This window comes from Trichosurus vulpecula, chromosome 4, assembly GCF_011100635.1.
Source record: "Trichosurus vulpecula isolate mTriVul1 chromosome 4, mTriVul1.pri, whole genome shotgun sequence".
In the NCBI taxonomy this organism is placed as follows: Eukaryota; Metazoa; Chordata; class Mammalia; order Diprotodontia; family Phalangeridae; genus Trichosurus; species Trichosurus vulpecula.
Genome location: NC_050576.1, coordinates 226,496,342 through 226,521,777, shown reverse-complemented (window position 1 = coordinate 226,521,777; position 25,436 = coordinate 226,496,342). Strand labels below are relative to the sequence as shown.

Below are 25,436 nucleotides of genomic sequence, written 5' to 3'. Positions count from 1 at the left end.
GCTGGTCCTCCCAGAAGTAACTTTTCAAGAAACACAGATCACCTCCATGCCAGAGATTTTTGTAGGCTAGTACAATGTAGTCCAGGCACAGAAGAAGCAAAAAGAACTTGGAATGAAGCATTTTTTTTTACATTAGCAGGAAGAGCCCTTGCAACCTCTTCTTAATTTGTAGTTTTTTTTCATCAATTCCTCCAACTCGATATTGTGATTTTAGTAACCTCACCCTACCTCCAAACTATTCTACATCCTTATCTTTAAGTGCTAGCCTGCATAAAATGCTTCCCTTAGCAAGCACAAACTTTTACAACTTGCCTTTAGTTTAGAGATTGGAGATGAAAAATCTCGGTTTATACCAATTTGTTTTTCTAAAATGGCTAGTACATATTAATCAATCAACAAACATTTATTAAATACCTACAATGTGTCAGATACTGTGCTATATGGCATTCAGTGCTTGGAATACAAAGAAAAGTAAAAGACAGTCTCTTCTCTTGAGGAGCTCACAATCTAATAGGGGAGACAACATGCAAAAAACTACATACAAATAAGCTATAGACAACAAAAATAGGACATAATCAAAATATAAGGCACTAGAATTAAAATAGGTTTGGAAAGGTTTTCTGTAGAAGGTGGGATTTTAGTTGGGACTTGAAGGAAGTCAGATAAACAGGAAAGCCAGGAGGTAGAAAACCAGTGAAAATGCCAGGAGCTGAGAGATCAAGTAAATGTCTTCTTTGTGAAATAGTCAGGAGGTCAGTGTCAGTAGATCAAAGAGTTTGTGTCCAGGGGTACTGTGTAAGAAGACTGCAAAGGTAGAAGAGAGTGTATCAGGAAGAACTTTGAATGCCAAGCAAAGGATTTTGTACTTGATCATAGAGATGATAGGAAGCCTCTGAAGTTTATTGAGTAGGGGAATGGCATGGTCAGATTTACACTTTAGGAAAATCACTTTGGCACTGAATGGATAATGGAGTGGAGTGGGGAAATTGGGGCAGGGATACCAATCACACTGCTACTGCAATAGCCTAGGCATGAAGTGACAAGGAGGCCTGTACCAAGGTGGTGGCAGTGTCAGAGGAGGTAAAGAGGAGGGGTATGCAAGACATGTTGAAAAAGTGAAATCAATAGGTCTTGGCAAAAGATTGCATATGGAGGGTGAGAGATAGTAAGGGATTAAGGATGACTCTTAAGCTGTGAGTCTAGGACATGGGAAGGATGGTGGTGTCCTAGACAGTAATAGGAAGTTAGGAAATATGGGGGGGGAGATAGAGAGAGAGAGAGAGAGAGAGAGAGAGAGAGAGAGAGAGAGATTGAGAGAGAGAGAGAGGGAGAGAGAGAGAGAGAGAGAGAGAGAGAGAGAGAGAGAGAGAGAGAGAGTATATGTGTATATCTAATGAGTTCAGTTTTGGACATGTTGGGTTTAAGATTTCTACAGAGTATTATATTCTACTGTGCAATACATGCATAACATATGTAGACATTTACAAAGCAGGTACAAGGTAACTTTGGATGGAAAGACACTATCAGTTGGGGAGACCAAGAAATGTTTCCTGCAGAAAGTGATTCTCTGGAGAAAAACAGGTATTCTGAGGTAGAAGTAACAATAAAGAGTATTCCAGGCATGGGGGACAGCACTGCAAAGGCATGGAGATGGGACAGATCTTTATAAGATTTCATTTACAAAACAAACTGTTTACAGGATTTAAAAACCAACAAAAAAAGATATTAAAAGAAAAACTATCATAGCAACCTTTTGCCAACCCTTCACCCCTGTCTTGTTCCATTAAGATTCCAATCAAGTGTATGGAAGATGCTTGGGTTGGCCTGGCTTTTGTACATATGTAATGGTGAAGGGGTCCCATTCCTTACTCCCACCAACTTCAGAAGAGACTTCTGACTACTTATTATCAGACACAAAGACTAAGAATTATAATTCTCCTGAAGAAATCTCCAACACAATTTCTTTTAGAAATTATGCTACCCAAACTTCATTAAAAAAGCCAAAATCACCATTAAGACTCAATAGGAATTTTAAGTAGTTGTCCTGTTGGTTGTATTAAGTTCTCATTATACCAAGGGTTTTAAAAACAAAGAGTTCTTACTAAGAGCCATATTTGCATGATGGTCTGGTTACATTATGTTGTTCATAGCTAAATATTTTGCTTTTCATAAAGTTTTTGTGCAAAGAAATACGATTTAGTAAAATTATATTTTTTAAGGAAAAACTTTAAATGGAGTAGTGGTGTTTTATCAAAAGAGAAAATAAAATAAGAGTAAGATATATATTGAAGTTCTAGATATAGCATCTCAAATTTTCAATAGCTACATCATGATGTGATGATAAAATCACACTTTAGAGTTGTTTCATTTTCAATGTTTGATTTTATTATTTTAAAAATCTTTTAAAATGGTGCTGAGTTGTAAGTCTGTAGATATCCTAAAAGGGAGACATCATCTCTCAGGCCTCTTCTTTCTGTTGGCTTTGAAGTGTAAGGAAGACTCTCTGAGGTTCAAAAGTCTTGGGTAGGGAGATGCACTCCCCTCCACTGCCCCAAACTTGTATGTTCATGGCCTAAGCAAGCTTGCCAATGTCTGGCATGGGGCTGCCTTCCATTTATGTCTTCCTTCCTTTGGGACAGGGCCTTTTGAAATCATGAAAGATAGCTGGCATTTTCTAGCAGGGTTATGGACACTAGGAAAGTCATGGCAGCAAAGACAGCAGATGTCAAAAAGAGTTGCCTGAAGAGAGAAAGAAGTCACTTGTTGACTGGGTTATACTCTGTAAATTGTGGTTACTGGCCAGTCATTCAGTCATGTCTAACTCTTTGTGACCCCTTGGACCATAGCATTCCAGGCCCTTCTACTGTCCACTATCTCGTGAAGTTTATCTAAATTAATGTTCATTGTTTCCGTGACACTATTTATCCATCTCATCCTCTGCCATCCCCTTTTTCTTTTGCCTTCAATCTTTCCCACTACTAGTATCCTTTCCAATGAGTCTTGTATTCTCACTATGTGGCCAAAGTATTTAAGTTTCATCAATATTTGACCTTCCAGAGAATAGCCTGAATTAATTTCTTTAAGTATTGTCTGATTTGATCTCCTTGCTGTCCAAGGGACTCTCAAAAGTCTTCCCCAGCACCACCATTTGGAAGTGTCAATACTATGGTGCTCAGCTATTCTTATAGTCCAACTCTCATAGCCAAACATTGCTAATGGAAAAACCATAGCTTTGATTATTTAGAGCCCTGTAAGCAAGGTGACGTCTCTGTTTTTTAATATGCTGTCCAGATTTGCCACAGCTTTCCTTCCAAGTAGCAAGTGTCTTTTAATTTTATGGCTGCAGTCGTTATCTGCAATGATCTTTGAGCCAAGGAATATAGAATCTGACATTGCTTCAAGTTCTTCTCCCTCTATTTGCTAGGAAGTGATGAAACCAGTTGCCAAGATCTTAGCTTTGGCTTATTTTCTGATTTTTTTTGATGTTGAGCTTCAAGCCAGCTTTCACACTCTACTTTTTCACCTTCATCAAGAGGCTTCTTAATTCCTCTTCACTTTCTGCCATCAGAATGGTATCATTTACATGTCTGAGATGGTTGGTATTTCTCCTGGCAACCGTAATTCAGGTTTTTGATTTGTCCAGCCTGGCATTTCACATGATGTACTCTGCATATAAGTCAAGTAAACAGGGTGATTATACAGTCTTTTTGTACTCCTTTTTCAATCTTAAACCAATCAGTTGTTCCATGTTTGGATTCTGACTTGCTTCTCGGCCTGCATACAAGTTCTCCAGGAAAGAAGTAAAATTATCTGATACTCCTGTCTCTTTAAGGACTTGCCACATTTTGTTGTCATCCACACAAAGGCTTTAATGTAGTCACTGAAGCAGAAGTAGATATTTTTTTGTGGAACTCCTTTACTTTCTCTTTAATCCAGCAAATGTTGGTAATTTTGTCTCTAGCTCTTCTGCCTCTTTGAAAACCACCTTGCTGTTCTGGTAATTCTCAGTTCACATACTGCTGAAGCCTCACTTGCAGAATCTTAAGCATAAGTTTGCAGGCATGTGAATGAGTGCAATTGTTTGGTAATTGGAACATTCCTTGGCATTGCCCTTCTTTAGGATTGTGACATAAACTGATCTTTTCTAATCCAATGGCCATTGTTGTATTTTCCAAATTTGCTGGCATATGCAGGCCTTTAACAGCATCATTTTTTAAACAGCTCAGCTAGAATTCCATCACCTCCACTAGCCTTATCGTTAGCAATGCTTCCTAAAGCCCACTTGACTTCATTCTCTAGGATGTCTGGCTCTAGGTCAGTAACCACACCACTGATAAAAGACAAAAATAGTATGGTTGTTGTTAACAATATCTTAATCTCTTCCGCTTCTGTTAAGTCCATACCATTTTTTTGTCTTTTATCATGCCCATTTTTGCAAGAAAATTTCCCTTGATATCTCTCATTTTCTTGAAGAGAGCTTTTGTTTTTCCCATACTTTTTTTTCTTCTATTTTTTTTTGCATTGCTTATTTAAGAAAACCTTATCTCTCCTTGCTGTTCACTGGAATTCTGTATTCAGTTTGGTATATCTTTCCTTTTCTCCTTTAACTTTCTTTCTGTCCTCAGGTATTTGTGAAGCCTCATCAGACATCCATTTTGCTTTCTTGCTCTTCTTTATCTTTGGGATTTTTTGTTGCTGCCTAGTGTACAATATCATGAACCTCTGTCCATAGATCTTCAGGCACTCTATTTACCAGATCTAATCCCTTAAATCTATTAACCACTGCCACTTCATAGTCATAATGGATGTTGTTTAGGTCATACCCATATGGTCTGATGGTTTTCCTTTTTTCAATTTAAGTCTGAATTTTGCAATAAAAGGCTTATGATCTGAGCCACACTCAGCTCCAGGTCTTGTTTTAACTGACTAGATACAGCTTTTTCACCTTTGCCTGCAAAGTATTTAACCAATCTGATTTCTATATTGACTATCTGGTGATGTTCAGGTATAGAGTCTCCTTGGGGTTGTTGCAAAAGAGTGCTGTGACCAATGAGTTATCTCGACAAAACGCTATTAATCTCTGCATTGCTTCATTTTGTACTCCGAGGTCAAACCTGCCTATTATTCCAATTATCTTTTGATTTCCTGCTTTAGCATTCTAATCCTTCATGATGAATGTGCCATTTTTTTTTTGTTTTTTCTAGAAGATGTTGTAGGTCTTCATAAAACTAACCAACTTCGGCCACTTCGGCATCCGTGGCTGGAACACAGACTTGTATTTACTGTGATGTTGAATAGTTTGCCTTGGATCTGAACAGATATCATTGTGTTATTTTTGAGACTATAGGCCAGTACTGCTTTTCTCACCCTTTTACTGAATATGAAAGCTTCTCTATTGCTTCTATGTATATAGTATATATAGTAATCATCTGAGTTAAATTCACCCCTTCTCATCCATTTAAATACACTGACACCCAAAATGTTGATGTTTAATCTTTTCATCTCCCATTTGACCACATTCAGCTTACCCTGGTTCATAGATCTTACATTCCAGATTCATATGCAATATTTATCTTTACAGCATTGGACTCTCCTTTCATCACCAGATGCATCTGTAGCTGAGCTTCTCTTTCAGCTTTGGCCCAGCTGCTTTATTAGTACTGGAGCTACCTGTAGTTGTTTCCCACTCTTCCCTAGTATATATTGGACACTTTCAGACCTGAGGGGCTCATCTTCCTATGTTATCTCCTATCATTTTAATACTGTCTATGAGATTTTCTGGGCAAAGATACTGAAGCAGTTTGCCATTTCCTTATGCAGTGGATCACCTTTTATCATAACTCTCCACTGTGATCAGTCCTTCCGTAATATTAATTAAGGTTGGACTTTTTTTTTTAGCTGTTTTCTCTTTTGGAGTACTTATTTAAACAAGTGCCCTTGATAAGTCCCACCTTTGTTTCTTTGATTAAATTAGGAGTCTTTGATGACCTTGCTTGCCTCAAGGGAAAGCCTAGTTTACATGGGTTTGAGTCACATGTTTCTGATGACAGAAGCTTTTAGGCCATGTGGGTTTGAGTTTGAGTCTCATGTTTGTGATGCTTTTTGGTCATGTGGGTTTGAGTTGCACACTGTGGTGCCTTTTGACCCTGAACAAGATATTTAAACCTGCAGGTTGGTGTTTGGGGCTCTCAGTCACTGGAAGAGTGGTGTGGGACTCTGGGCAGCTGTTTTAAGAGCCTCCTGGCTTGTAAACCCAGACCCAGATGTTGATGCTTTCCTGGTAACTATGAATTATGATTCGGTCTGTTCATATGGTGTATGTTTGTAATTTGTTTGTATTTACTCTGAAGCTCAGGTTGCTGGCTTTTCCTCCTGAACTAAGTGAATGATATTTTTATGTTGGATTAAAGCAAAATTGTTAACCCCTTAAAGTTACTTTCTTTAGTAAAGCAGATTAAAAGAATGTGTGCTGGCAGCTCTTGTGGCTGGTCCTATTGGGTCTTATACGCTACAATAGCTGCTAGCCAAATTGTTGCAACACCTCCTTGAATAATCTTGAATGGCATAGCTCATTGAGCTATGAAAGCCCCTCCTCCATGACAAGGCAGTGATCCAGTGAATAGGAAAGGTAAAACGGCTAATTAATGGCCCTTCGGGGTAACTGAAAATTTCCCAAGGCTTGGTTGTAAGACTTGCAACTGATTGTAATCATTCTATGATCTTTATTGCTTAGCTTTCTGTTTTTTGTATTATTAGATTTTTATTGATTACTTTTATCTTTATATAAAAATCCAGATGTTCCCATATGTTCCTCCCTCTTCTTTTTCCAGAAAAGTATTCCTTATAACAGTGGTTTCTAGTACTTTTGTATCCCAAAACTTTTTCAACAACAACTACGAAAATTCGCTGTGAACCCTGGGGGTAATTTAATATACCACTCATTCTTATAGTTTTATTTATGAAGTGGTTACAGTAATGAAATGATAACTTTTGCCCTCCCCAGCTTCAAATTAAACTTTACACTATACAGTTATATTTATAAAATATAAAATTTACTTATTCATATAACTATGGAACATAAATATAAAATAAAACCTCTAATTATAAAATAATTATGAAGATTTTATGTAAGTCATTTGGTAAGAATTAAAAGATGTAATTCAATAACACTTTATAGTTTACTGTTATTTACAAGACTTCACATTAAATTTCTTTATCTTGCAAATTTTTTTGAATATAAATAACATTCTAAATAAAATAAGCCACAATTTAGAAGGTATTAACATGCTATGATAATCATATATGAATTTAATCAACACCAGACAGAGTCTTAAATCTGGTTCTGCATAGATTTTATTTCTGTATTTTGAGTTAGAATAAGGCAAAAATGTTCACTTCCACACATATGTGGTAGAAAATGGTAGAACCAATAAATGGAGTGCTTATAAGTAATTTTTTAAAAGAAAAATGGAAAGTGAAAAAATCAATATGTTAAAAGTTATAATTCATTAGAAATTATGTCATATGCAATGTTTTACATACATAGACTCCTCTTTTCTGCAAAAAAGGCAGGGGAGGTGTCTTCTTTGAGGCTTTTTGAATGATTCTGTAACATTCAGTTTTGATTGTTTTATGTTGTTCTTTAGATTTGCATTGTTGTAGTCATTGTAAATTTTGTTTTTTATGGCTCCGGCTTTGTTATAGTCATCATGTTTGCCATTTCTTACATAAAATAACTAATATTCTATTTTATTTATTTATTACAATTTATTTAATCATTCACCTAATCAATAAGCATCTATTTTGTTTCTAGTCCTTTGCTACAACAAAAAAGTCAATATAAATGTTTTATATATATATAATATATGTATATTTATATGTACTTATATATACTATATACCTCTATACCTCTCTCTCTCTCAAAATACAGATATATCTATATGTATCTCAGGAGAAGAGACAGACAAGATGTGAGAACAATGAAGGCAATGTGTGGTGCAGAGTGCTGGACTGATCATAGACTTATCCTTTCTAAGCTAAATATTCGCATTCAACAAAAGTGGCACCCCCAAGGCAAAATGACTGTCAGAAGAATTAATGGCAACAAATTAGAGCTCTTCTCTGAGGACGAATAGTTTGTTGCTAACTTGGAGGAAAAGTTGGCAACACAGTTGGCAACAGTGGAGCAGAAAAGGAGTGGGCAGCTTTCAGAGATTTGGTATATAGTACTGCATTTGTTCTTCTGGGTCAGAACACTCAAAAGCACCAAGACTGGTTTGATGAAAATGATGGGGAAATTCAGAAGCTGCTAAATGAAAATTGAGAACTCCACAGGGTTTACCAGCAGGATAGTTCATGCATCTCTAAGAAGGGAGCATTTAATTCCATCAAAAGTAAAGTACAAGCAAAGCTTAGAGAGATGCAGGATTCTTGGCTCAGTAAGAAGGCAGATGAAATTCAGTTTTATGCTGATAGTAATAATTCAAAGTGCTTTTATGATGCCCTGAAGGCTTTTTATGGGCCACAGACTTATGGTGCATATCATCTACTCAGTGCTGATGGAACCACATTGATTAGTGATAAGGACATGACCTTAGAGAGATGGGCTGAACACTTCCATAGTGTTGTCAACAGACCATCATCAATCAATGCTGAGGCCACTGGCCATTTACCTCAGGTTGAGTTGATCCTTCCATAGCTGAAGCTCCAACTAAGGAAGAGATTTTGAGTGCCATTAGACTCCTTTTCTGTGGCAAAACACCTGGTGCTGATTCTATTCCAGCTGAGATTTACAAGGTAGGAGGTCCATCACTCACACAAAAGTTGACTGAAATTTTCCAGGTATTATGGCAAGAGGAGGTTATCCCCTAGGAGTTCAAGGATGCCTCCAATTGTCCATCTCTATAAAGGTAAAGGAAATAGATTGTCCTGTGACAACCATGGGGGGGGGGGTTTCTCTCCTAGTCATTGCTGGCAAAATTCTTGCCAGAGTCCTCCTTAATAGGCTGATCTTTCTTCTGGAAGATGGTCATCTACCTGAGAGTCAATATGGCTTCAGAAAGGGCAGAGGAACAGTGAATATGGTGTTTGCTGCCTGACAACTCCAGGAGAAATGCCAGGAGCAGAACAGAGGTCTGTATACAACATTTGTAGATCTGACCAAGGCCTTTGATATTGTTAGTTGTGAGGGCTTATGGAAAACTATGTCAAAATTTGGTTGCCCAGAAATGTTCATCAGCATTGTACATCATTCATGATGGCATGCTTGCCCAGATTCTAGATAATGGACAATGCTCTCATGCCTTCCCAGTCACCAATCAGCCATGCTGTCAAATGCTTTCAATGAGGATGAACACAACATCAAGGTCAGCTATCACACTGATGGTAAATTCTTCAACTTGAAAAGGCTACAAGTCAAAACCAAAGTGGAAGAAGGGTTGGTGCATGATTTTCTGTTTGTGGATGATTGTGCACTCACTGCAGCCTCTGAAGCTAAGATGCAACAAAATATGGATCACTTCTCTGCTGCTTGTGCTAATTTTGGCCTAACAATTATCACCAAGAAAACACAGGTGCTCCATCAGCCACTACCACATCATCCATGCATGGAACCATCAGCTACAGCAAGTGGAGAAGTTTTGAATGCTGTGGATAAGTTCACTTACCTTGCTAGTGTACTTTCCAGGGATGTACACATCAATAATGAGGTTGAAGCATGCATTGCCAGAGCTAGCTCAGTGTTTGGGAGGCTCCAAAGGAAAGTATGGGAGAGAAGAGGTATTAGACTGACTACCAAACTGAAGGTCTACAGAGCTATGATGCTGACCTCATTGTTGTATGCCTGTGAAACCTGGACAGTTTACCAGCTCCATGCCAGGAAACTGAATTGCTTCCATTTGAATTGTCTTAGGGAGATTCTGAAGATCACCTGGCAGGATAAGGTACCAGACACTGAGGTCCTTCCTTGAACTAAACTGCCAAGCATTCAAATTCTGCTTCAGAGAGTGTAACTCTGATGGGCTGGCCACATTTTCCAAATGCAAAAAATGTTTGCCAAAAAGACTATTTTACAGAGAGCTCACACAAGGCAAGTGTTCACATGGTGGTCAGAAAAAGTAATACAAGGACACTCTCAAGGTCTCTCTGAAGAACTCTGGAATTGATTGTGTGACATGGGAGATACTGGCACAGGACTGTACAGCATGGCATTTCTGCATTAGAGAAGGTGCTGTGCTCTATGAGCAAAGCAGAATTGAAACAGCTCAAAGAAAACACGGGATGTGCGGATTTAGAATATCCACCCCAAATGTTCACGTGGACTATTTGTGCCCGACTGTGGTAGAGCATTCTGAGCTCATATTGGTCTGATCAGCCACAGTCAGACACATTGAAACTTGACTCTAGCATAGTGATGTCATTTTGGTCCTCTGAGAACGAAGGACAACAAACAACAACAACATTTTTATCTCTCTATATCTATATATCAAATGAGAAAGACAGAGAGAGAGAGAGAGAGAGAGAGAGAGAGAGAGAGAGAGAGAGAGAGAGAGAGAGAGAGGCAAACAGGTGATGCAATAGAACACTACACTTTCAGGAATTTCAGTTCAAATCCTGCCTTTCTCACTAACTGTATAATGGCAAGTTACAATTTCTGGGAATTTAACATTCTAAATCTGTAAACTGAAAGTAGTAATACCTAAGTCATAGAGTTATTATGAACTGATTTGAAATATAATATTTATTAAATGATTTTCAAATATTAAAGCACCTTGTAAATATAAATTATTATTGTTAATAATAATAAAAGGTTTTGGTTTAGACCTGTAATTTCATTGGTATGGGGAATTCTTAGTAAGGAAAGTGCCTCTACCATCACAGATGTTTAAGCTAGTTATTCAGTCATTTTAAATTGTGTTCAACTCTCCATGACCCCATTTGGGGTTTGCTTGGCAAAGTTACTAGAGGGGCTTGCCATTTCCTTCTCCAGCTCATTTTACATATGAAGAAATAGAGGCAAACAGGTTAAGTGATTTGCCCAAGGTCATACAACTAGTAAGTGTCTGAGGCCAGATTTGAACTCAGGAGGATGAGTCTTCCTGACTTGAAGCCCAGCACTCCACCCACCAGCACCACCTAGCTGCTCTCTCCTCCCTTTCTCTGTGAAACTACTAGATAGAGCTACCTACCCTTATTACCTCCATTTCCTTTTCCCGTTCTCTCTTTAATCTGGCTTCTTACTTCACGACTCAACAGAAACTACTCTCCCCAAAGATAGTGATGATTGTTTAATTGTAAAATTTAATGTTTTTCCCCTTGTTCTTTTCCACCTATATGCTTCATTTGACACTACTGACCACTATCTCCTCCTAGATACTCTCCTTCCAGGTTTTCATGACACTGCTCTCTTCTGGTTCTCCTGTTTATCTACTTATCAGTTTTCTTTGCTAGCTCACTATCCATTTTATATCCCCTAAATTTGCTGTTCCCTAAAGGTCTGGCCTAGCATGTCATGTCATGTAATGCCATGTATTGTCTGCCTTCCTTTTAATCTCCTCCCTTTTCCTTTCCTCCCATTTAACTATCATATCTATGCAGATGACTCACAGTATGAAGCCCTAACCAACAGATCTGTGATGATGATTATGACAACAACAATGATGATAGTTACTACTATTACAATATCTCATTTATATAAAGATGAACTCAGATTTCAAAAGGCTATTCCATAGAGTACGATCTCCAGAAAGTCTTACACTGAACCAGAATGATCTCAAATAACATTCCAGAAAGGGACTTTCTTTTGAAAATTAGCTTAAATAAGTTCTGCAAAACATCACACCAGGAGGTTAGCAAATAAGTTAGGATTTTGATTTTTTTGGCCCACAATCATAAAGAATCATCCACTAAGGCAAGAGTTTGCAATATGAAGTGAATCATGCGATTTAGAGCCTTTAGAGATTTTCTAGCTCAACCTCTTTTTGTTTTAGAGATAGGAAAACTGAGAAATCTTATTAAGTATAAAAACATCCTTTACTTTTAATAGTTGAAGCATTCAAGAAGCTAGATTCTCTATTCCTTAGAGGTATTACAATTTGGCTTGGGGTGGGTGAAGTGGCATGGGTGTGTTTTTGTGGATACAAAGAGTGCATGTAGTAATTTGTTTTTCAGGTTGTTCAGGAGAAGGATGAAAAAAGCAATAATGGTAGGTTTTATTGCTATGGGGTAGGCTGGGCTGGTCATCAAAAGCATTTAAAAATCCATCCCTTAATAATTATGGCAAAGTACCTTTAGGCCTCTGCACATCCTTGGTAACCAAAATCATACTGAACCAATCCAACCAGACAAGATAATTGCCCATGCCAAATATCCATGTCCTACAATTCTTTCTCATATTCCTTCAAGGCCTGACCATGCTAAAAAAGTTACAAAATGGAAAATGGAGCATGGAAAAAAAATGAACCAAAAAAAAGATCTTAATTCAAGATAGAAAGACACAAGAATGATGCGTATTTTACATTCAATAGAGAGTGTCTTATGGGTGGATATATGTATTCTCAAAATGAGGATCAGTGTTATATACATCTATAGTACTTCTCCTTTCATATTAGGGGAAATAAAAGCCACTCATGTGATAAAGGCAATTTGAGACAGATGTAAATATCTGAGATAAAAATATCCCTCAGGTAAATATCCTGAGAGGACTTGTATGAAAGTAGCTCAAAGACAAAAGTAGTGACCAAATATTGAGGCATCTGCCAGGCATTGCTATCTATTAGTTCATTTATATATGACACTTTCAGGGTTTTGAAGATAAAGATGAGAAACTATAAATCACAAACTGTTTGGGTGCTATGAGAAGTTTGTTTATGGTTATTCCTGATAGAACTATGGATTCTGAGTTTATCACCCTGAGATATAGATGGTCACTGCTCATTGGAAGGCCCTGAATTGAGGTACTAAAAACTATAAGAGAAGAAAGTAAGTGAGAAGATGGGAAGATGTAAACAAAAGATGCTATAATAACCTCAAGAGAGAAGCTGATGGTAGATATTGCCTCCTGCTTGAAAGAATTTCGGCAAAGTAGTAGCTGCTTTGACATAGGTATCTCAGAGAGCTGACAAAAGCCAAACAGGTTCTTTTAGCTCCAAGGAGTTCGTTGGAGAGAAGCAAAATTTCTCAGGGGCTTGCCTTCATTGCTTTTTACTGACTTGTATGATTTGCGAACCCCTCATGGCCTATAAAGAAGAGACCTGTTAAGTTTGGCAGATTCCAGACACTGGGGAACTGCTCCTTCAATGAAGGTATATAATACTGTGGATTTACCAAAGGAGCTTAACAGTGCTTTGATGGCAGAAAAATGCCTCCACCTAGCAGAAGGGCACAGTTTCAGTAAAGGAGCAGGTGATGTATGTACAGATCATTTTCTAAAAGAAATCACTGACATCTAGCCTGGAGTTCAGACGTGAGTTACTCTGGTCACATGAATTTCTCTACTTATGTGCTTTGTACTGATTAAGTCTGGTCTCCTTCAACTCCTAGATAAAACTCCCTTGTGTGACGAAAAATGTTCCACTTCTATAGAATATACATTAGACTTCTCTTTTTTGTACCTCTAGGAATACCATATAGCTTTCTCTTCTGGTGTGCATCATTTCTAAGTTTCTATAAATATATATCCACTTTACTTTCTCAGACACTGTAAACTTGTAGGAGACTATGACCCAAGTTTGTGGATAAATGGCTATACTTTGGTTATTTCTGCTTTTCCCTTCTATTGAATAAATATTGTGATTATTCTTGCTTCTCCTTATTGCTTAGTAAATTTTTTATGTCTAAGTGTCATTGTGACTGACTGTAAATAGGAAGTATATAGGTGAGTTACAATGGTGAGTAGTAGGAGTATATCTCCACCCATAGCAAAGTTATCCCTGGTACCCTGAGAATGAGTAGTATCTACACGGCCACTTCTCTGAGGATACCACATTGAGTTGTTGGAATGAGTACTGGAATGGAGAGCCTGGAGGAGAGAGCTGAGGTCAGTATGACATGTATGTAACACATATACACAATGTTTGCACCCTATCACTTTATTAGCACACCAAATTTAGTAGAAAGAACAAAATCAAAAGTGAAAATGTCCTAGGTTTGGGCAACTCTACTGCTGGAATGGTAAGATGAATTGGGAAAAGAACATTAACATACTGGTACTGATCTAGCCTAGAAAGCTCTTCACATCTTTCTAAGAATAATTAGCATTGTGTGAAGGAAAAGAGACAGGGAGTATGGTAACCATGTCAAGGTTGGGAGTGGTATTTGAATAATCTCCCACAACAGCCTTAATCCTGAATCCCAGAGGAGGAAATGTTTCTGAATAAGATTTTGGACAGATCTAGCATCAAAAGCCATACTTATTCCAAGCATACAGCTACCATCTTCATCTCTACTTACGCATCAATTGCTAAGGTCCTTGAGCCCCCTGCTTCTCGGACTAAGACTAAGACAGCCTTCAGACCATGTTAAGGAAAGGCCATCCTTCTTGGCCTGGAAGATCCATGTAGTAGTCATAAGGACCACATGGTGTTAACCATGATCCAGAATCTTGTCTGAGCCAGTAAGTAGAATGAATATGATAAATCTCAATGTATATCACTCTTTACCATTTGACTTACCTTAAGAACAATGACTTAGGATATACAGTTTCCAGGATAGGCTAGAATAGAGCAGTATACCTGCGATATTTGACAGAATTGGAAATGTAGGGTATATTTCAGCTTCCAAGAGGTTTAATCCACGTTGTTCCCTGTTCTTTGATTTACCTTGTTCTGAGTATGTCCAGGCAAGGTGGCAGATATTTGTCAAACAGAATGGTCAGGTTAGCTCGTTCAGATTGTATATCCCTCTTGTCAATCCAGCTACTCACTGGAGGATTCCAACCCAGGTCTGTAGGATTTATGTATAGTATTCCTGGTGGTACAAGAAAGAGAAGACTTATGTGTGTGTATGTGTGTGTGTGTGTGTGTGTGTGTGTGTGTGTGTGTGTTTATTCTACAGAAGTGAAATATTTTTCTTCACACAAGGGATCTAGGTTTTGAAGGAGACCAAACTTACTCAGTACAAAGCTATAGCTTGAGGTTCACAAAGGGCCTGATGCTAAGAAAGCCTTTAAGAGTCTCTCATATTTGAATGAAGAATAAACAAATCATTTCTCCCCATTCTACTGTCAGGAACAGGGAGAGCTGAGAAATTTCATTTTTGGAGACTGAGGAGGCTAAGATACAATAATATCTCAGATGTGAATATCTCCATTAATGTTTTCTACTAGAATTATAATGCTACATTATATTTCATGATAGGGTGTCCAGGAACTAGCTAAAACTACTTTTAGACACCTGCCTTCATATGTTAAATGACCATCTCTGGGGTCCACTTTATTCCTCAACCACAGAGTTATCTCTGAATATTATAAACTGGACACATGTATTTGTCCAAGAATATACTCTGCTTGTCTCATATCTGAATACTGAAATTTTATGACTAAGGGAAAAAAACAGATAATTCTTCTTGTAGTTAGTATTCTGCAGTACTTTGTACTTTAACCTGAAAAATAATCAAGCTGAATCCAGATTTGGGCAGAAGACTAGTCAAGACCTGGGTTTTCCTGGACTTTTTAACACCCAATCTTTTTATTAACCGCCCCCCCCCAGGAACCAACAAAAGCATGTGCAACAGTTGGAGAAATCTTTTTCCAACTTGGTATTTCCATTTATCGGAGATATACCTGCTCTGGAGACTGTGGCAGGGGTGGCTGTGTGTAAGTGGTTAACTTCAAACAGGAGCCTCATAGTTGGATTCAGGGAGATTCTTTCATTGCTTGCCAAAGTCAGAACCTGGAAACAAAAGTGTGGAGTTCAAAAGGTGCTAAGGAGTCTGTCTATCCCACAGATCACTCTTGAAGGAGTAGATATTGGTTTTTCATTCAACATTCAGTTGTAACAAATATTTTAAATATGACATTTATAAATTATTTAACAAAGGAAGAGAAAGGTATTACCAAACAGTTATAGAAATCTCAAATATGCCTGGTATTCTGTGAAATTTTCTACTCATTCACTACTTTGTACTACCTACTTCTATGGCTTCTCCTCTTTTTCTCTTTATCAATAACCATATATTTAGGAGAAGCCTGTTTCAGCCCCATCATCCATTCTCCTAAATTTAAGCCTATTCATATTCAACTCCAACACTGTTCACCCCTTCCACTATGTCTTCTGGAATTTCTAAACCAAAGTCAACAAATCCCCTTTCATCTTGGATCTTCTCCTCTCACATTCTTTCTATTGTTCAGTCCTTACTGAGACTCGGCTCCCCTCTGGTGACACTACAATTCCTCTTTTCCTCTCCAGTGCTAGTTGTAGCTTTTCTCATTTATCAGCACATTATTCTTGGAGGGGGAGTTAGAGGCAGCAAGATGGTTACAGTGGCAGAGCACTGGACTTGTAGTCAGAAAGATCTGACTTCAAATCTGCCCTTAGAAACTTCCTAACTTTGTGATCCCGGGCAAGTCACTTAACCTCTGTCTCAGTTTCCTCATATGTAAAATGGTGATAATAATAACACAATTTGTAGAGTTATTGTGAGTATGAGATTATACATATAAAGCAGTTTGCAAATCTTAAAGCAACACAGAAATGCCAACAATAATAATAGCAATATTAATAACAATATCTAACAACAATAATAATAACTAATAGTCTTTGCTCTGGACTAACTCTTTACATCTTTTATTCTTTGATCTATTCTTTTCGAAATGAACTCAATCAAAATTTTCTACTCAGTCCAAATTTACTCTCACCAACTCATTCTCCTTTCTTAAACAGTTCAGTACCTGGCTAACAGTCCTCTTACCCCCAAATCTTGTGCTTTTACTAATCATCTTTGATATCCACTGAGATGCTTCCACCAATTCCTTATTCTCCCAAGTTCTCAGCCTTGACCTATTTCTTCCTTCTACCTAGCTATATACATACATAGATTGCAACATTACCTATAAATGTTTCATTTTCTTAATTAGATACTTGGATATTCCTCTGTCTGACCATAACCTTCTATCATTTCACTCCTTTCTAGGCCTAACCCCTCCTGAACCTATTATTTGCCTTCATCAAAAACTCCAGTCCCTCTACCCCCACTACTTTCTGAGTTCATCACCTCTGTTCTCAGTTCATTTTCCTCCCTCTCTAAATGGTCATTGTCTTAGTCATCCCTGGCACCATAATAGTTCTTTATTAAGGGAGTCTTTTTCATTTACTTTTTCTTCCAGTTTTACTTCTCAAATTGATACTTCATGTTAGTGCCAGGTTTTGTACACTTTTTGAAGGAATGTTGGGGTCTAAATTTGTATTCACTGGGACCTTGCTGCTGTTTTCTATGGGTAATAAATGATATGTTCTTCAAGGATTACAGGGGCCAGGAGCTACATACTTTCAGTGGACCATAAGTGATTTGATCCAAGACATGGTCTGAGTGCTCCCAGAATTTCTAATCTCTAATTTGAATCTAGGCAACACAACTGCCTAACAATTGCCTTGGTCACCTGCCTTAGGGCCAAATTCATGATCTTGGGGGTGGGAAAATGAACTTCCACAGTTTTGCCTTAAGATTCCTGATCAACAGGATCTGAAGGACAGCCAGATGGTGTAGTGGATACAGTGCTGGGCCTGGAGGCAGGAAGAGTTCCAATCTGGCCTCAAACACTTACTAGCTGTGTGACCCTGGGTGAGTCACTTAACCCTGTTTGTCTCAGTTTCCTCATCTGTAAAATGAGCTGGAGAAGTAAATGGCATACCACTCCAGCATCTCTGCCAAGAAAACCCCAAATGGAGTCATGAAGTATCAGGAATGACTGAAACAACTGAACAATAACAATATATACATATTTCTAGCCCCATTCTCTTCAGTAAGCTTCAGTCCTATATAACCAGTAGCCTACTAGACTTTTTAGCCTGAATGTCCCAGAGATAGCTTACCATTCAATAGTTATGAAATTAAGCTCATTATCTTCTCATTTCAAATCATCCCCTGCTCAAGTGCTTTTTATTTCTGTCAAAGTCACCACTATTCTTTTAGGCTCTGAGGTTCTTAACTTCAACATTATCTTGGATTCCTTATTCCTCCTTACTCCACATATCTGATGAGCTGTCAGATTTTGTCTTTCATACTTTCATATCATCTCTTACATTGGAACCATTTCTCTCCACTCACACAGCTATCAACTTAATTCGGACCCTCATTATCTCTCCTCTAGATTATTGCCACAGGCACCTAATTCAGTACAACCAACACACCAAAGAAATTTTTCTTAAATGCAGAACTCAGTGTGCTTCCCTTACTTTATCAACTCCATTGGCTTCCTATTACTTCTATGATCAAATATAAATTCCTCTGTTTAGCTTTTAAAGTTCTTTACAACCTGTATGTTTGGAGACTCATTACATATTACTCCATGCCTTAATCTGCCATCTAGCCAAACTGGCCTTCCTTCTGTTCTTCACATATAACACTCCTATCTGCCTCATTTCCAGTGATATTCTCATACCTAGAATGTACTCTCTTCTTACCTTTTTTTTAGATTAAAATAGTTTATTGAAATGAAATTGGAAGTAAAAAGTATAGTGTTAAAAACTTGACATAGCTTCATTAAGTCATAAGCTCCTGGGAAAGAGACAGAAAGAGAGAAAGAGAGACAGAAAGAGGGGGGGGGGGGCGGTGCAGTTGAAGCAGGCTCTGTGCTTAGAGTTTGGTCAGACATTGAAGACACCAAGGTCATCCACTGCATTCTGAACCATCATCTGTCATCTTGACCTTTGTCCTGCCACTGGACTTCAATGACTCAGGAAAGCACCAACATCTGGGTTTTCAAGCTGGAGGGCTCCTTAACAACAGCTGCCCAGAGTCTCCTCTAGTCAAATCACATGACACTCTTCCAATGAGTGAGAGCCCTGCTCTCTTCTTACCTTTACCTCATAGAGTATCTCTCTTCCTTTAAGGTACAATTTAAGTACTACCTTCAGCATTAAACCTTTCCTCATTCTTCCAGTTGCTAGTGGTCACCCTCTAAAACTACCTTGTATATATTTGTATTTGTTAACTTTATATTTGTATTGTACATGTAATATAATATTTTCTATATACTTGTCCCTCCCATTTGAAGGTAAGCTCATTGGAAGTAGGCATTGTTTTAATCAACTAATCAATGAATGTTTATTAAGCACCTACTATGTGCTTGGCATTGTGTTAAACAATGGGGATTTAAAGAGAGAAAAACAATAGTCCCTGCCCTCCAGAAGTTCACAATCAAATTACAGAGACAACAAACAGATATACACAAACAAACTTTATAAAGGATAAATGGGAAATAATGAACAGAGGGAAGGTATTAAAATGAAAAGGATAGGGAAAGGCTTCCTGTAGAAAATGGGATTTTAATTGAGACTTAAAAGAATCCAGGGAAGCCAAGAGGCAGTTAAGAGGGAGAGCATTCCAAGCATGGGGGACGGTCAGAAAAAATTTCAAGAACTAAGAGATAAGAATGTCTCGTTCATGGAACAACAAGGAGGCCAGTGTCACTGGATCAAAGAGTATATGATTAGAATCTTATCTCAGACACTTAGTAGCTTTGGGAACCTGGGTAAGTTCACTTATCCTCTGCCAGGTTCAGTCTTCTCATGTATAAAATGGGGATAATAATAGTGCCTGCTTCACAGGGTTGTTGTGATGACCAAATATACCTTGGGCAATAATACATGTTTAGAAGTCTACGTTGTTTACTCTGAAGGAGACAACACTTATTTTGAAGCATATATTCTGCTATTTCAAAAAATAAACCCCATCACATCATAACCACAAATAATGACTATACATAAGAATAGCTATTTTCAGACATGCATTTCATTCAAAACAAGGTATAGTTTCCATGAAACATGGGAAGACTTGTATGAACTAATGAAGAGTAAAATAAGCAGAACCAGGAAAATAATTTATACAATGAGAACATTTTAAAACAAACAACTCTGAAATACTTGAGATCTCTGATTTATACAATGATCAATCATGATTCCAGAGAACGGATGATGAAGTATGCTACCTGAGTATCCTAACTGAAAGGTGATACGGACTCAGGGTGCAGAAAGAAACATATCTTTGGGAAATGGCCAGTGGGGCAATTTGTTTTGCTTTACTATACATATTTGTTATATGGGTTTAGTTGTCTTTGTTTTTTTAATATGGTTAGAGGAAGGTGGGAGGGAGAGAAAGTTTTTTATTAGTTGAAAAACTGAAATTCAATTGAAAATAAAGATATCAATTTTAATTCGACACTTAGGGATGACTCAGAGATTTTTTTTTTTGGTCCTGAATTATACCTTGTTATCATCCATGACAGTGTTCAAAGACTCAATCCACATTGGATCAATGTCGCCATCCAGTAAAATCCACTTAGGCCCATCATGTGTTATGTTGGCCAGTTCACGCAGGATTGATGAGAAAAGTCCTAAGAGGAACCAATCATCAGTAAATCAACCAATCAACATTTATCAAGTAACTACTAGGTGTCAGGCACTATGCAATGCACTGGAGAAACAAAGATAAATGAAATAGTTGCTGCTATTATGGAGCTTGCATTCTATTTAGGGAGGCAACATGTATATCTTGAGGTATAATATATTTATATATGTACGTACATTTATGCATGTGTGTTATGTATATATATGTATACATGCATGCATGCATGTATATGTATGTATAGGGTGTATGATGTGTTCAGGGAAGACTAATGCCTCTGGTGTAAAGGCCGCTGAGCCCTTTTCAGGGATGCCCATCCACATTTGATGTCCACCTGATGCACCCAATTCTCATCTGTGGCTCCAAGAAGCTACAGCATGTGCAGTAGCCACACTCCAGTAAACTATTTCAGGAGATAGGCTAAACCAGTTTGAGAGTAACTAAGAGTTACTTCAGTGAGTTAGGAGGTGTCTGCTCCAAGCACGTGAAGACTTCCCCCTGTAGAATGAATGGATGAGAACAATTTGTTCCAATGGCCATAAAGGCAACTAAAGCAGGTGTTACGGAGTGCTTAGAGCTTGGGTGGACATCAAAGACACCAAGGTCATCCACTGCATCCTGACCAGCTATCTTGACTTTATCTTTCGACTGGACTTTGATGACTCTGGAAGAGAGAGTGAGGCTGATGACTTTGCACAACTCTGCCTCACTTAAATCCAATTTATACATGAATTAAAAGACATCACCTACACCATTTTACTATTTTTGCCTATCTCAGACTCCTGTGGCAACAGGCATATGACAAAGCAGCAGGTGCAGATACACTGGGAGCCGTAGTCGCAACCCTGTACACAGGCAGCCCAGGCTATAAGGTCATCTTCTCATGGACAGGAACAAGAGTGGGATTCAACAGCTCCCTGGCTATCTGAGCAGCTTTTTAAGGATTGCACTGCTCACCTGGTGTGAGGAAGGGGCTTGAAAAGGTGCCTTAAAATTATCTGCTCTACCTAACCCTGGCTTTATTACTGCAGCAGGTGGGGATCCCACCCTGTAGTTGAAACACAAAAACTTCCACAAAGAACATTCCACTCCCATTGGTACATGGAATGTGTGTATGCTTATGGACAACATGAAATCCAGTAGACCTGAAAGATGAATAGTTCTTGTTGCAAGAGAACTCAGAAGGTATCACATCCAAGTAGCAGCCCCAAGTGAAACAAGGCTGGCAAATGAAGGCAAGCCTACAGAAGTTGGAGTTAGATACATGTTTTTCTGGAGTGGCAGTAGTGAAGGGGAGCACCATGAAGCTGGTGTAGATTTTTCAATCAAAACTAATGTAATCAACAAGCTTGTATGCCAACCAAAAGGAGCAAATAACAGGCTCATGACAATATAATTGCCACTAATAGGAAAGCATCACACCATCATCATTAGTGCTTCTGCCATGATGAACCCTGCTGAGGTCAAAGAAAAAATTTATGAAGACCTGGAAACTCTTATCATCGATGTGCTGAAAGAGGGCAAGCTTGTTATTCTGAATGACTTTAATGCAAGAGCAGGCACAGACTACCAGACATATCAGGGAGTCCTTGGGCAGAATAGAGTCAGAAACATTATTAGCAATGGTCTTCTACTACTAATACTGAAAATTTGTGCATCTGATGACCTTCTCAATCACTAACACTATCTTCCATTTACATAAACACAAGAAAATGATGAGGATGCATACTTGTAGCAAACATTGACATTTAATAGATTATGTTACTATAAGGAGAAGAGATAGATAGGATGTGAGAGTGACGAAGGTGGTGTGTGGTACAGAGTGCTGGACTGATCATAGACTTACAGTGGTCCTAAGGCAAGATGCCTACCAGAATTACCAGAAGATTTAATGTCAACAGATTAGAGAGCTTCTCTAAGTGGGAAGAGTTTGTTGCTAGCTTGGAGAGAAAACTAGGCCAACACACAGTTGGTAATAGCTGAACAGAAAAGGAGTGGGCAGCTTTCAGAGATTTGGTGTACACAGTACTGCATATACTCATCTGGGTCACAAACATCACTCACAAACATCAAAACTGATTTGACAAAAATGATGGGAAACTCAAAAGCTACTAAATGAAAAATAACAAGGTTTACTACCTGAATAGTTTATCTGTCTCTAAGAAGGCAAGCAAAGTTTAGAGAGATGCAGGATTCTTAGATCAGTAAGAATGCAGACAAAATTCAGTTTTGCACTGATAGTAACAATTCAAAGTGGTTTTATGATGCCCTATAGCAATAAGGCAAAATTCATGACCTTCTGAGAGGGCCATGGACATGCCTGAGTGGTTCAGAATTGCAAAGTGTAAGTAATTTTCTAGGTAGAAGGCAGAGGAAGTTTAATATTTATTTAGATTCCGGAGGATCAAATCCAAGGACCAATGCCCCTAATTTGTTATAGTAGCAATGATATTCCAAAACTGGTAAGCCCAAGGAAATTATAACAAAATATTATAGCGAGGAACCAAGCCATACCGTAGCCTCCCCCTGCTGCTGGGGCCTTCCTATAAAAGACCATTCACAAATCCTAACTCTCCCCTCAGTACTCTCTCCTGTAGCTCTGCTGACTCCCAGTTCCTTGATCTCTGCAACTCTCTCTTGTTCAACACTCTCTGCTCTGCAGTCAGTTTCTCTCTCTCTCTCTCTCTCTCTCTCTCTCTCTCTCTCTCTTTCTCTCTCAATGTTGGCTCTCCCTGCTGCCTCAATGTCTTCTTGATGTCTGCTTCTGAATCCTGCTGCTCGCTGCTCCCAGTTCTGCTGCTTCCAGTTCTGGGCTCTCTTTTTATACAGTCCTTGCTGTCATCTGATTGAATAGCTCTCAGAGGGCCTCATACCACTGCAGTCTTAGCAACTCCCCTTGGGGCCCTGAGGGCTTCATGCCTCTCACAAACCAGCAAAACTAGTTTGCTAACTAGCAAAAGAGTCTAAGCCTGGGGCCTCACATCTAGTTAGTGAAAGGCAGTGGGCCTGTCTCTAATCAGGCCTCCCTTTGATGGCCCCACCTGAGGCCTATTCAATGGGCAGGAAAGACCTGTGGCTTACTGATTGGCTTTACATGCCCTGAAGGCTATTTATATTTGACCTATGGCCTCAACTACTTAGCAGTGATGGAGCCACATTGATCAGTGATAAAGACAAGATCCTACAGTAATGGGCTGAACACTTCTATAGTGGGTCTGTTATAGTGGTCTGTTGACCAGTATTAATCAATGCTGAAGCCACTGAATGCATAACTCAGATTGAAGTCAATCCCTCTTTACCTGAATTTCCATCTGAAGAAGTTTTGAATACCATTAGGCTCCTCTTGTGTGACAAAGCACCTGATGCTGATTCTATTCCAGCTGAGATTTACAAGGCCACTGCTCATACAAAAGCTGACTGAAATTTTCTGGGTTATATGGCAAGAGGAGATTATCCCTAAGAAGTTCGATCTCTATAAAAGTAAAGGAAATGCGTTGTCCTGTGACACAGGAGGTCTCTTTCTTAGTCACTGCTAGCAAAATTCTTGCCAGAGTGTTTCTTAATAAGCTGATCCTTCACCTGGAAGATGATCATCTATCTGAGCGCCGTGTGACTTCAGAAAGGGCTGAGGAATGGTCAATGTAGTGTTTGCTACCTGACAGCTCCAGGAGAAATGACAAGAGCCTAACAGAGGTTTGTATACAACATTCATCAATCTGACTAATGCCTTTGATATTGTCAGCTGTGAGGACTTGGGGAAAATTATGGCAAAATTTGGTTGCCTGGAGAAATTCATCAGTATTGTATGTCAATTTCCCAATCATTAGTGGAGTGAAGCAAGGCTGTATGCTTACTCCTAAGCTTTTTGGCATGATGTTTTCAGCAATGTCATCAGATGCCTTCAACGAAGATGAAAACAGCATCAAGGTCAGCTACCACACTGATGGTAAATTATTTAACTCGAAAAGGCAACAAGCCATGACTAAAGTGGAGAGGGAGTTGATACTCAACTTCTTGATCACAGATGATTATGTACTCAATGCAGCCTTTGAAGCTGAGATGCAATAGAGTATGGATTAATTCTCTGCTTCTTGTGCTAATTTTGGACTGACAACACCAAGAAAACAGAGGTTTTCCACCAACCAGCACTGCACCACCCATACATGAAACCACTGGTTACAACAAATGGAAAAATTTTGAATGCTGTGGATAAGTTCACTTACCTTGGCAGTATACATTCCAGGGATGTACACACAGATGATGAAGTTGATGCACAGATTGCAAGAGTAAGCTCAGTGTTTTGGAGGATCAAAAGGAATGTGTGGGAAAGAAGAAGCATTAGGCTGCCTACCAAAATGAAGGGCTACAGAGCCATTGTGCTGACTTTATTGTTGTATGCCTAGGAAACCCAGACAGTATAACAGTGCCATGCTAGGAAATGAAACTGCTTCCATTTGAACTATCTTAGGAAAATTCTGAAGATCACCTGGCAAGATAAGGTACTGGACACTGAGGTTCTTTCTCAAGCTGAACTGCCAAACATTCAAACTCTACTGCAGAGAGCACAGTTCTGATGGGCTGACCATATTATTTGAATGCCAAACATATGTTTGCCTATAAGACTATTTTTACAGGGAACTCACACAAGGCAAGCTCTTACAGGGAGGTAAGAAGAAGAAATGCAAGGACATTCTCAAGGTCTCTCTGAAGAACTTTGGAATAGATTATGACATGGAAGACACTGGCACAGGAATGCCCAGCATGGCGTACCCACATCAAAGAAGGCACTGTTCCCTATGAGCATAGCTTGAAAGAAATGTGAGATGTACCAATTTAGAAACCACTCCAGATATTCATACAGACTATTTGTACTTGAC

At 38.6% G+C, this 25,436-nt stretch overlaps 1 protein-coding gene across 1 annotated transcript in view; it reads right to left on the bottom strand.

The window, feature by feature from the left end:
• Positions 1–25,436, bottom strand: part of DNAH9 (dynein axonemal heavy chain 9) — a 529,624-nt gene that overhangs the window by 238,001 nt on the left and 266,187 nt on the right. Inside the window, exons 33-35 of the mRNA XM_036755666.1 lie at positions 20,421–20,548; positions 15,779–15,887; positions 14,817–14,964 (exon numbers count right to left, since the gene is read on the bottom strand). Of these exons, the coding sequence (XP_036611561.1) occupies positions 14,817–14,964; positions 15,779–15,887; positions 20,421–20,548 (385 nt within the window). The remainder of the gene's footprint in view (positions 1–14,816; positions 14,965–15,778; positions 15,888–20,420; positions 20,549–25,436) is intronic.